This window comes from Channa argus, chromosome 2 (genome assembly GCF_033026475.1).
Source record: "Channa argus isolate prfri chromosome 2, Channa argus male v1.0, whole genome shotgun sequence".
In the NCBI taxonomy this organism is placed as follows: Eukaryota; Metazoa; Chordata; class Actinopteri; order Anabantiformes; family Channidae; genus Channa; species Channa argus.
The window spans coordinates 12,945,051-12,958,453 of NC_090198.1; the positions used below are offsets into that span (position 1 = coordinate 12,945,051).

The 13,403-nt window shown below is 40.3% G+C and overlaps 1 protein-coding gene across 10 annotated transcripts in view; it reads left to right on the forward strand.

Annotated features, from left to right (window-relative positions):
• The window catches only part of nav2a (neuron navigator 2a), a 174,336-nt gene that overhangs the window by 87,285 nt on the left and 73,648 nt on the right, over positions 1-13,403 (forward strand). For 9 of the 10 annotated variants that reach the window (XM_067495572.1, XM_067495579.1, XM_067495574.1 and 6 more), the window contains one exon: positions 13,013-13,130. In XM_067495572.1, coding sequence (XP_067351673.1) covers positions 13,013-13,130 — 118 coding nt within the window. Of the gene's footprint in view, positions 1-1,436; positions 1,560-13,012; positions 13,131-13,403 lie in introns of those variants that run through there. The other variant, XM_067495573.1, reaches the window with a different exon arrangement.

Genomic DNA, 13,403 nt, shown 5'->3' on the forward strand with positions numbered 1-13,403 from the left:
TAAACCCCATGTCAAAATTCTAACAATTGTTGGATGTAATTTGCCTAAAAAATAAAACACCTTAAAAGTTTACACATGTTTTTACATGTGCTAGAAAGCACAATCCTCTCATTTTCCTCTATGTAGAATTGCATCAATACAGCAAGCCACTGTCAAATGTTTGTAATGCAATTCAGGAGTGGTGGAACAGTGCATTTCAGCAACAAATGACAGTACCTTAGTATTTTTACGAAAAATAAATAAATTACCTCAAGACAGTGAGTGTAAAATCTGTCTTAAAGTGGGTGTAAGTTGTTCTCTGTTGTATTTTAGTATTTGGCTGTAGAGAATCAAAATTGACATTTATTTCTCACAGGTCATTACATTATAGTGTTTACATGGCTTCATTATAATTGTTGCTTCATGAAGCTTAAAGTGTTCAGCCTGCTGGAAATGATCAGGCACCCCCCCCTACTGTGGGAACTTTCTGTAAATCTTGGGCCTTTCCCAAAATTCAAATTCGGCTTGTAATTTGTGGCCGGTGGTGGGGTGTGTGTGCACAGGGGGTTGGAACCCATTCAAACAGAGTGCATCATGTGCTGTGGACTTTCTTATACACTTACTCACACATGCATAATACTTTGGTTATGAACCCACTGTACACATGCACATAAATACACACATGCAGCTGCTGCAATTTGATGTGGGTGACGGCTGATCAGAGACTTGACTGTTGGTCTGAGTTTGGAGAAAAGAAAACTGACTTCTCCTTAACAGACAGCAAAGGGGCTGGTTAAAAAATAATAAATAGAAAACTGATGGTTGGTGTTGAGGTCCACGCGGTATGGCTTCTGCACTCTACACTTCCCCATATTTAGTCACTCTACTGTTATCAAGGGTGCAGTGGTCATCCCTTTTTGTCCCAATGTTGCACTTTTTTGTTATGGAGGAGATTCACTATCGGGGGAGGGGTTATAGAAGGTTAGGAGTTCTCTCCTTTTCTCTTCCTCTCTTCTTCCTATATGACCAATGGTCCATTGAAGAGCAATAGCACAATGTGTTGCCGTGGGCAAAGGAGGAGGGGAAGGGGGATCCACTCCTCCTCCTCTGGGTGCGTTTGGTTTGGCTGCCTCTCAGTGTGGCAGTAGAGGCTGCAGAGCTCCTCTTGGCTTTCTTCTCCTGCGTTTATTTTTCCCTCCTCTGTTTCACAAAGTGGGTGGAGAGAAGCTTGAGGCGCTGAGCTCCCCCCCTCTCAGGCATACAGAGACCTGCTGGGGTTCAAGCAAGCAGCAGCTCTACAATTTCCTTTGGAACTACAGAGTGCAATCACTCAGGACATTTTTGTTAAATCTGCAAACACTGTTTTGATACCTTTTTTTTCTTTCATTGATTTTTGTGTTTTGCTGCTGTCCTGTGGGGTCCAGTTTGCTCCAGGGCTAGTTCTGATGGCTTAGATTTGGCATCAGCAATCAGCAGCCCTCCTCACTGTGAGGCAGGTGTCTGTGAGGAAGGAAGCTGCAAGTAGCACCATGAGTTTGATGCTGTGTCGCTGGGAGCAGAACAATTTCACCATGAAACTGGTAGGCCAAGCACTTCCGGGTCATCACATAGGTCAACACTAGAGGGCAGATACGGAAATATGTGTTACTGTTCGTTTCTGTGCATGTTGCATAAAGTCACAGCCATTTAATGTTTTTCCTGTTGTTGAGTCCTTGTATAAATACAGTGTCACACCTTTATAGTTATTTTCTTTTATAAAACTGTGGGTTTGGGAGATGTCTCACAGAGTTGTTTCCCCACTTTGTGTTTTTAGTAAAAATGCTTGGCTCATCAGCCTAACACCTTACAGTAGCAGTGGCGTTAGATTGCAGACAAGCAATGGATTAATTTTAATATCAGAGAGACGTGCTGAAGGCATGCATTCTGGACAGTTTTCCCCTCACATGATTCTTGCATCACTTTGATGTTGGCTAAGCAAGGACTTTAACCAGAGATTTTCAACACATTTGGGTGTATATGTGTAAGTGCAAGACGGTGTCATTCTGCTTTGTTTGTTGTGATGAAGGTGCAATGCTACCAAAATGGTAAATATTCAATAGGATCTGGGACAATGTGATAAAGAAAATGACAGGAATGTTGTGCATTTAAATTAGAAAATATTCCAATAAATCATTTATTTAATACAATTAAAAAACTGTAAAATTATGAAGTTATTTTATATCATGAGCACACTGTTGAGCTTACATGGGTGCATGGGACACATCCGCTTGCTTATTCTTTCCCCTCTGTTTTTCTGTGCCCTTTTAATTTTTTTACTTTACTTTAAGTCATGGTCCTTATCTGGATCTGCTGTGAGCCCACAGAGGAAGGGGAGATGGAAGCAGAGGAGGTTATTACCAGAGTCTAGAGATGAGCTGATAAGGAGGCTGACTTAATTACACACAGCATGACTGACAGGAGCCCAATGGGCGACAGGGTCAGCATGTGTGTAAATAAGAGAGTAAGAATGATAAAGGGATTACAGGGATGTACACTTTAACACACACACACAAACAACCACATTATGACGTATAGTCAAAATTTGCCTATAGTAATACAGATCTATTGATTAGTGTTATGGTCCTTTGCTGGTCAATGGTCAATTTGCTGCATAAATCAAAGGCACAAATTATGTTTTTATTTAATCCTGTCATAGTTATATCTGCATGCACTCACCAGAAAAAGAATTAATTAAACTGTAATTACTTTTTACCGTGTGCGTCTTTGTGTGCAATGCTGTGTGTGTCTCGTAATAACAAATTCTCTCATGTCTTCATGAATTTAACATTTCTAAAATAATTTTTGATGACCACATTGCCATTTTTGTGCAGTTTGTCAAGGATTGGCCCGTGGCTTTGGCCCTGTCTGGATTAGATTTTCAAGTGTTCTAACAAGTTAGATTAATTAACTAGTTTTTGTTCATTTGAACATTCCTTAAAAAATGTTTTTCTATATGCATGTGTAAACAAATCCCATTTAGTAATTCCAAAAAGCTGTGATATTGTTGTCATGTATATTTCTCAAACTCAAATTATCCTCATTCTAAAATAATGTACATCTTCAACTGTATCTACTAAACTTACCTGGAGAGTGTGGAGTTATAATGACCCGCTGCTTGAGAATTTTCTCTGCAAGGAAAAAATGTATCTCATTTCATACGTCTAGTTACCTAATTTTGTACTAATGATAAGCTCAGCCCTTTTTATTGAGACTGTTTTGCTTTCCCCTCATGTGAATCAGGCCACAGGTTTTAGGATTTGTCCAGATCAGATGTTGCATAGCAGACATTGCTGAGACATTGTAACTGGACAGCAGCGAAAGCAGCAACCTCATATATATTCAATGCATATTCAGTCATTGTCAGACTCAGGGTAAATGATACACAAATATTTTCAGAAGTTCATTTTCTGTCCACCAGATGTGATTTGCAGTTTATGCATCATATGTATGATCGCACATACATACTCAGTCTTTTGGCTTTCTGACAGATGGCTCTGTTTCCAATGTTCTAAACTGCAGAGTCTAAGCTGCAGTGTTGTGACCAAGTCGTTTTGTCTACCATGGCCTCTATCCTTCACAAAGCCACATGTCTTTCATTTGCCAAACAGAGAGCAAGCACAGACATGAGGGCTGATTTAGAGCTGGCCTGTTTCAGCTTTCTGTGGGCTAAAGCCACTTGAGAGGCCTGTGTGTGTACAACAGAGAGCAGAGGTTGGTAGCTGCCAGGGGTCCCACAGACCAAAAACCAGCTTGGTGTACCATGCTGAGCAGACAAGAAGAAGAAGCGGTTTCAGCTGCAGTGGTGATGGAGAAGAGAGAGTAGGGAAAAGGCAAATGTTTGCTGGTGGCCACATATGTCACACTATCACTCATTTAGTCGTTTCAACTGCAAAACATAGTAATATGTCCCAAGTTCTACTTGTGTTATCAGTAACCTTTGTGTGTCTCTGGGGCAGTTCCTAAAACAAAATGTGGTCATTGAAAAGAAGGTGATACTTTTTATTGCTGGTAATTGCAGGTGTTGTCAGTAGAGCTGCGTGACTTCACATTATGCACTTTAACAAACAAACCTTTCAAAACTAGAACAAATGGCAACAGAAAATGAAAAACAGCAAACAGCTAACACTGCAGTGGCACATTTAAAAAGCTGAAATAAGAGAAGAAACTCACATAGCAAGCAGGGGACCAAAAAAATAATAATCATAATCAGTGACGTGGTTTGACATACTGGGCAATTGGATGTTGTATTCTGCACCTTATTTCACTGAATTATCAGACAGGTGGACAAACCACAGCTTAGAAAGGCAAAATGACCCATGGACTCCAGCCAACTGAGCCACCAGGATGCCTCAGTCCAGTTTGTGGTCAAGCACTGAAAACTTCAATTTTAGAGCACAAGGCTAGAGTCTAGTGTCCAGTATAAAGCATCACAGCAGCAGAACAGCTGGAGACCAGGCGTCATGTCAATTGAACCAGGAACACAGATTTCTCAGAAGCCATCTGTCTGTGTGTTTAAGAGCTGTGCAAACGAAAAGTACCTTAATCCACTGTTTACTTATGTAAACTTTTGGGGGGTCTTGCATTCACAGCTAGATCCTTGGTTGACTTTACATGTTGAGTATGACAGAGAAAAATAGCACTCTATGAACATTAAGAGACTTTCAAGCGTTACACCTATGTGCCACTTACTGCTCTCCTCGTATCCTTCTGTTGGATTATGGATTGAGTGTATTCATTAGTCCATCCATCACTTGTCCCACTAGCCATCTGCTAGCCAGCCCAGGCTAGGTCAGAGGGTATGTGTTGCCACATGTCACCCTCAGCCTGTAACAGCACGTAGAACTGACTCAGCCTTGCCAGGCAGCAGGGCAGGTCACCAACAAGAATACTACGGGACAATTGCTAAAGCAAATATTAAATGCCTAATACTGGTTTCAAAGTGTTAAATAGTCTTCAGGAAACTGTTGTAGGGAAAAGTTATCATATGTTTTGTTCCCAAAACATTTTGTTCTTTTTTTCCAACCAAATTTGCAAACTTTGTATGACTCCAGCCTTTTTTATGGTTATGTTTGAGCACTCAAAGCAGGTGGTTAGGGCAAGATTGGGTAAGAGAAAGATCAGGTTCCTCGCTTAATAGAGAAACAATTTGCAGTCTGTTAATACACAACATGTTAATTTGCTTAATCATATCTACAATCTTTCTTTAACCCTAACCCTAAGTGCTTTTTTTGCCTAAAACCAACCACACACAGAACTCTAGGAAGTCTAGCTTGGCATGTGGGTTGACAGTCCTGCACTTCGTACACCCACCTCTCACCCCATCCCCCTGCTTGCAAGTTACTTGTGTGTTACTAAATGTATTGTTTCTTTCATCTGCATATATTTTGAAAAACAATACTATATACTATACTCCTAAAATACAATACTGTATACTATACTATTTCTCCATTTTGATCATTTAGTCACCCTCTTTCTTACAGAAGTGGGAAGAGCTGTTTAATGGCCAGTGGGAGATAGGATCTCCTGTGACCTTCTGTGGAAAACTTGACTGTGATTTCTCTCTGGCTGAAAGTTCTCCTCTTTGAGGCCAGCACACAGTGGAGTGGGTGAGAGGGATTGTCCAGGATTGAGAGGAGTTTGGAAAACATTCTCCTCTCAGCCACAACATGCAGAGGGTCCAGCTTCTCCCCAGAACAGAAGCAGCCCTCCTTATTAGTTTGTCCAGTCTGTTACTGTCTGTCACCTTTATATTGCTGCCCCAGCAAACCACAGCATAGAAGATGGAGCTGACTGCCACAGACTCATAAAACATCCGCAGCATGTTGCTGCAGATGTTGAAAGACCTTAGTCTCCTAAAAAATACAGTCTGTTCTGTGTTTTCCTATAGATTGATGCTGCATTAACTGACCAGTCCAGGTTATTGTCCAGGTGGAGACCCAGGTATTTGTACTCGTAATCTACCTCAACCCGCTCTCCCCGTATGGAGAGAGGATTGACAGGAGTCCCGGACTTCTTGATGTCCATCACCAGTTTATTTGTGATTGTGCTCACACCAGTTAACAAAACTACACTGTTTGTGGGTTCTTCCTTTCAAAAATCATTATTTCAGCAAAACAATGTGTAAGTCCTAATGCCTTACCTAAATGCTTCAGTTATTACTGATCATGATCTGCAAAAATGTACACTTTAACCCTTTCTGCATACAGAAAGCAGACAAAGTGCCTTTTTTTTATTTCAACACCAGCACTTTTCAAAGTATGTGCATCACCACTGCTGATCAGGGTCATTAGGGATATTTACATTTCCTTTCATAGTTTCACATTTTGTATCAAGGAACAAAAAATGTGTGTTCTTGAGCAAGATGCCACCAGCATTAAACTGCACTTAGTGTGTAACTTGTGTGTAGTGTGTAACCTTTCACTCCTAGGTGTAATTTACATCAATATACTGTATGAATATGAATAATGAGCAGCACCATTCTGATTAAAACAAATGTCTCTGTCGGTTCAAGTTAAACCACCTGATGAGGTAAAATGATGTGTGGTACTGTACAACCTACGTTTGCCCTCGTGTTTCATGTTTTTCAGTGTGTGTGTGCTTGCTGTTATGTACAGCACCAGGTGTGTCATGTAGTATTCAGGAGAGACATCCTTCACATTTACACCATCTGTCAGAAAACAGCCGTGAGCTGTGGGACACCACATGCTCTAAAAATATTGAGAAAAATGATTCTGTTTTCCGTCTAATTTCCAGGCCAGTTGTACTTTATCCTGATTCAGTACAGTGCAGTACACAGTTTGGTTGAGGAAATATAAGGTCATAGTTTGCCCATAATACCTAGCAGGTAGACAGCATTGCTGGTTAGGCCCTGCTGTGAGGCTACCTAGTTTTTTTGACAGAAAAGCTGCTGACACATGTAGTTATCTTCAATTTTTTAGAGTGATCCCTGAAAAAAGTGTGACACAGTGTATCCTGAGCAAACCTGTAGATCCGTTAAATTTACATTTGACATTATTACAGAACTGCATGTCTTTAGATTGGCTGAAGCATATATGCTTTTCTTAGTTTTATGTTGTTGGTATATCTCTCTACAGGTAGCAAGAATAAGTAAGTGAGTCAGAGGGTGTCTGACTCAAACAGAGTAATTGACACTCAGAGAGAGGTTAAAACTGTGTCAGTATCTCTGAGGCTTCACTGTGAAGCAGTTTGACAGAGGGAGTTAGAGAGGTAAGAGAGGAATACATACAAAGAGAAGTAAACCATGTGCTGATCATCCAGAGAAGATGCCAGGCAGACACACAGCGCTCATTCTGAGAAATGAGGAGTGACAGAGGAGTCAAACAGCATGCTATATTTACCCCCTCCACCTATAATTTATCAAAGGCCGTGCTTGTCTTCCTTCAGAAGTTTGTGGACCTGTAGCTGGTTGCTTTGTCTTGTTAGTTTTTATTAAAGTGACAGGCACAAATGGCGGAGTTCGGCAGCCTCAGGGTGCCAGTGAGGAGCTACAGCCACTTCTCCTGTGAAAACTACAAAGTGGTAAGAAATGAGAGAGGGAAGGGAGCGATTACCATAGTGAAGTCTGTGAATAGTTCATGACCTTTTAGGATATCATAAATGCATTTCCACACAGGCTACCCACCTGTTGACTAAGAAGCATTTTATTTAATTTGTAATGTTTGACATCTGAAAGCATGAACTGAAATGTGTAATAACAGGGAACAATTTCTTGTGAGGATAATGTGTTTGCATTTACCACCGACTTAAACTGAAGTGACTTGGGAGTTATGAGGGAAAGAGGAAGGGTCAGCTTGAAATAGAAATGTTGGGGGTAGAGCCAGATCTCCAGGAGTAGCTAGGAATTATTTTAGAAGCCTCTTGGAAGCTTGATGTTGGGATTTTGGTTCTACAGACTGACACTCAATAGTGAGTGGAAGAGGCCTTCATCTTAGCTGGCTCTGTGTTTCATATTTAAACTAAGATTTTCTTTGAAAAGTTAAAAGAAAGGACTGTTATCAGCACACATCTTTTGTAGACTCTGCACTTGGGTCAGAGCTGCTTAAGCCCAGGTTTCAAATGAAAGCTTCTCGTGAGAGATAGCATTTTATAGCAGCTTTGGTCCTGCTCTGTTCTTTTTTTACAGTTGGTGCTCATGCTGGTAGATTAGTTTATAATGGCGTGTTTAGTGCAGCGGTTTTTAGGTTCCTTACTGAACCTTGAAAGTAATAACACACTTAGCTCTAAGTTATCAACATAATTGTTCCGGGAAAGCCCTGCTCCATCAACGTATGTGAGAATTGCTTAGATGGACAAACCTGAGGTGTTGTGTGTTACTGTTGTCCTATGAAAATGTGAACAATTTAACTTTACTGCTTGTGAATTTACTGTTGCAGACTAAATCAACTAAACCAAGAAATATTATTCAAAATCTTCTGTTTAAATCAAAGATCAGTTAATGGGATTATAAGAATATGAGGAATGTCCTTTTTGTGGTTGTTTTAATTGTTGCTAGCATGTCGTTTTGGCCACAATGTCAATGTCACTTTTGCCTCCTTTTCCTCCTTTACTACTTATAATAAAATCTATGATTCTACCTCACCTTGTACTGTATGCAATGTTAGTGCATCTGTTTGTGGTGCTCAAAAGTGTGCATTAGGTAATAGATTAGTGGTTAGTTGGAAGAGACTAAAGACAAATGCTAGATGAGGAATCAAGTCTTTCTCTCATCATACTGTACTGTACTGATTTGGTTTGTGCAGATTTAGTCTTGCTGTGCATTTGACTGAATGTGATCATTTGAACATGGAAAAATACAAAGTCTTTCAAAGAAGAACAACTTTTATTGTCATTGACTACATATACTTATTGGACATACTAGTAAACAATGAAATTCTTGAAAACCAATTAAATGAAAACCCACTGAACAAAAAAACCCCAAAACCCTAGCCTAAAAACGAAGTACTTTTGTACTTTAACATATTTCTCCAAACGGCAATGATGCAAGTGTATACATCAACTTCACTTCAGTGTTGGCTTAAAGCCCAGGTTATCACTTAACAAGGCAGTGCAAACAGCAACAGAGATTAAAGAGGGAAGTACCACAAAGGGTTGCTCCAGCTGAGTGATAGTTTGACAAATACATAAAAGCACCCAAACACACACATGGCCAACATGCCCACAAGAAGAACAAAAGCACATCTGCCTACCTACATAATCAGTCTCCGTCACGATGCGTCGTGACATTTACTAATCTCATGCCTCTGCCTCTGCAGCTGAGTTATCCAGACCAAAAAGTCCCCTTCAACTCAAGGGCGCTCTCCCAGCATCATGCCCTGGCTGCCTTCGCCTTCTTCCCACCCAGGCCGACCTAGCGCTGCAGGGATGGCCTGTGTGCGTCATGCCCTTCTGTAGGCATCACACACTGAAGCTGGTGACTCAGCAAGCCGCGGCGGCAGGGTCGCTGGATGTGGAGCTGATTTTTGTTGTGTTGAGAAAAGAGGCACATCTGTCTGAATAAGTGACTCATCACTGATCATCACAAGCTTCAAAGAACTGTGTGTGTCATTTTTCCAGACCTAAATTGGACATTATTATACAGTATGTTGTGTCTTGTGTACTAATGGTCAGTGTTTAAACCAAACATTATGCTACCTGGACACAGATATTTTTCCTGAAGGTGACAAATTCCGAAACCAGGAAGCTAAACTAGAACTTGTCAGGCCGCATAAGACATCTTCCATTAGACCCTGACACTGTGAATGAGTCAGTGTCATGTTGCTCTCTCTTGTTACGGGAATGTCCCTTATCCTAGTACCAATGCATAGCTCTCGAAAAAAACCCACAATCCCACGAGGAAACGATTGGCATTACTTTGTTTCTGGAAATGGCCGGGATTTTCCCTTAGCCCTGTGTTAGCATATGGGTGTGAAAGACAGGGCACTGGAGTGAATCGTAATTATATATTTCTATTTACCAGAACTATCTCTACATCTACTTAATTGATTGGCAAACGTTGTAAAAACATTAATTTTCCAAAGAAAATCTAATAATTTTGCTGGTCCCCCACCCTCCCACTGCCACTGGCTGCATATATGGCACCAGTTTTGTACTGAAGTACAGAACTGGTGCCAAGCCAAAACATGAGTTTCATACTTTTGTCAAATACAATTTGATAAAAAATACAACTTAAAGACAGAATAAAAAATAAAAAAACTGAGCAGTATTTTTAACATGATATTTGACACAAATGAACACTTGTAGTGCAGATACAAAGTAAACCTAAATCCTCTTACATTGCGGTGCTATCACTTAGCCTGTACATCACCCTCTTATCTTTTCCAGTAAATCAGTTTCTGATATCAAGACAATACCAGTTCATCAGTCATTCACTAACCTGGGGAGATCTGATTGAAAATATGATGTTCTGCGAGCAGAGTGATTCTTACCAATGCGGAGAGTAGCCAGGTTTGGGATAGTAACAAGTCATTCCAGCCGGATAGACACACGATGTTGAGCCACTACTCTTCTCCACTAAACAGCCGATTGAAATGTCTCTCAGATGAGGTGTCTGCTTCTCCACCTCTAATTCTTTGTCCTCCTGACACATGATATAAAACTTTCTTTATTACTAAATTTCAATCATTAACATTATCTTTAAAATACATGTATTGGACTGATGTTTTAGCATTTGGTTAGTGGTGGGTTAGACAACCATAGTGATGGTGTCTCAGTTAATATTTTTTCCTTTTAATCAAATTCCTTTTAATCTAATCCTTTCTATTTTACATCACATATCAGGTGTCTTACTACACTAATTTAGTATTATAATTAGTATTTCCATTCAGTCCACTCAGCGCAAAGTTTTTATAGCCTAAAATCAGTCATATACACAGAAGATAAATAAACACAAACTGATGTATTGTATCTTAGGTTTGGAGCTGACATTTTGACACACAAACTTTGTCTTGTAAAGTGTAGTTATTTTTAGGACTTTGAAGTAACTTTGCCCTCTTCCCTTTGCCTTTCCTCTTACAACCTGCCTGTGCCTCCTTGTTTGCCCTCAGGCCATGTAACCTCTATGTGGGTTTCAGGTCTGTGACTGACAGCTACCCATTTCACCTTGTTTTTAATTACACTTCTACCCCTCAATTTACCTGGCTGAAACTACTTCAAAGAAAGTCCACACACACACTCATAAAGCTTGTGAACAATGGCTTTTCTTCATGATAAGCTGCGAGTGTGAATTGAAAGGTTAGAGCCTAATCCCATTGCTTGAAGGCTTTTAGTTCAGCATGTCCCTCAGGTCTCTGCATTTGTGTTTGGGTATGCAGTCTGTGTGATTTTTAAGCCTGGCTGTGAGGCCCTTTGTGTTTTATGTGCGGTCGTTCGCTGTCATAAACCTTTCTGCGTTTGAGACCGTGCATGTAGATGTATACATATGTTCATGTGTGTGCGTGGGGGCCTTTTAAGTGCTCACACCTGTTGTGAGCCATCATGAGAGTGATGATTCATCCGGTGAGTGGCATGGCAGAAAAGCTACAGGTCTGTTTACAGTGCAAACTCAGAGAAACAAGGAGCACAGCTGTGCACCACACACCTCACCTTGCACGTTGTGTTGTAATATAACAATGGTGTGCACTTGTTCAGCACTAATGGATGCACTTGAATTTCACAGCTGTAAGAGTAAGGTCAATTTTCTAGTTTCCCCCTCCAGTATTGAGAAACTTTACTGGTTACTGAGAGAAATCATGAAATCCCTTTCAGACCTTTAGTGTCAGAGGACCTTGTAACTTGCTGTTTTTTCATGTAGCAGGTCAGTAAGCAGATTTCTCCCGCCATTTTGGAGCTTTAGTTTACATTTCACATGACAGTTGCGTCCTCTACTGTAAATTATTCAGAATTTCACAATTATGGGTGGTATGTGTTTTGAATACATAAAAATAAACATAAATCAAATTAAATTTTTGAATCAATAGAATGATCATTTAATGATGAATTATTGTTTTATCCTGCTAACTGTCATACTTTATTACACGTGTACATGTAGAAACCTAAATTTCTAAGGAAATTAGCTTCCTCAAGGATAAATCACTTAATTTAATCCCGTTACTGAATTTTAGTTTACTTGGCACTTAAGAAAGCTGACAGTGATCTGGTTTCAATAACATAGTAGTTTTCTTCCATCTCATCTGTTTCACCAGACTGCCATAACAGTTTTTGAGTTTTGTGTGAAAACCAGTGTGAGATGTACTGTAGAGGGGGAATAGTCTTTATTTAGCCAAGCTTTCGACACGTTTTAGATCCCTTGGGGGTAAAGCTTCTCTGAAGTTCCACTTGTCAAACAGAGTCTCTGCATCTTTATAGACAAGCCTAACAATACCTCAAATTAAGATAGATTCACAAGGTATCCATTTCTCCAAAATAACCTGTTCTGTTTTAAAAAATACTGTTTTGTAAAACTTCTCTCTAACCTTTGTGTGCCCTTTTTTTATCTTCCCAGAAATAGAAACTCACTTGCCTTGATGGGAGAGAAAAGGGGGGTAAAAGAAAGAGTTTGGCAACTAATTATGAAGGAAGCTATTCAGATTATTCAGATGCTTGCTCTGACCCCCTTCCCCACTCCCCCCCAGGCAGTGAAGGGTCTTTTCTGTCCCCAGAGAGTGATGTCAGCATGGCCCATTGAAAACAGCCGCCATGCGCTCAGAGATGAATGCGCTGGCTGAGCACAATGGCCCCAATTTGAATACCAGGCGGATACATGCCAGATCCGAGCCCCTAACAAAAGAAAGAGGGCTACTCTGCTCCAATTCAACCATGTTGTTATTTTATTAGAGTTGTAAATTTGTCTCAACAATTTATACCTTTTGTAGTTTTCAAGTGTTTATGAAGTTGGAAACAAGTGGACGGCTTGACGGGGTTGACCCTGTTTTGGAATGGATTTCATTTTTGTTGGCTCGTAACTGAAAGCTGTGGTTGTGTTTGTGTCTGACCGCAGATCTACACGGACTGGGCCAACCATTACCTCGCCAAGTCGGGACACAAGCGTCTGATCAAGGATCTGCAAACAGACGTCACAGACGGAGTGCTGCTGGCTGAGATCATACAGGTTGTAGGTAAGGAAAGCAGATGTTTGATTTCTCTGCAAAGTCAGCTGTTTTTGTTGGGAAAAAAAAGTGAAATCATGACTTAGCTTTAAACTCATGATTGCCCAGTTCCAAACAAGTAGCTGCTGTTATTTTTTTAAGACAGGCATTTTGCAAGGGAGTTGATGTTACACATTAAAGCTCTTCAGCTCTTTTAATGATGCCAGGATCATACAGTGATGCTTCATACAAGGATGTTTGTTTCCTCCAACTATGAAAGACATTTCTACAGATCTGTGTGTG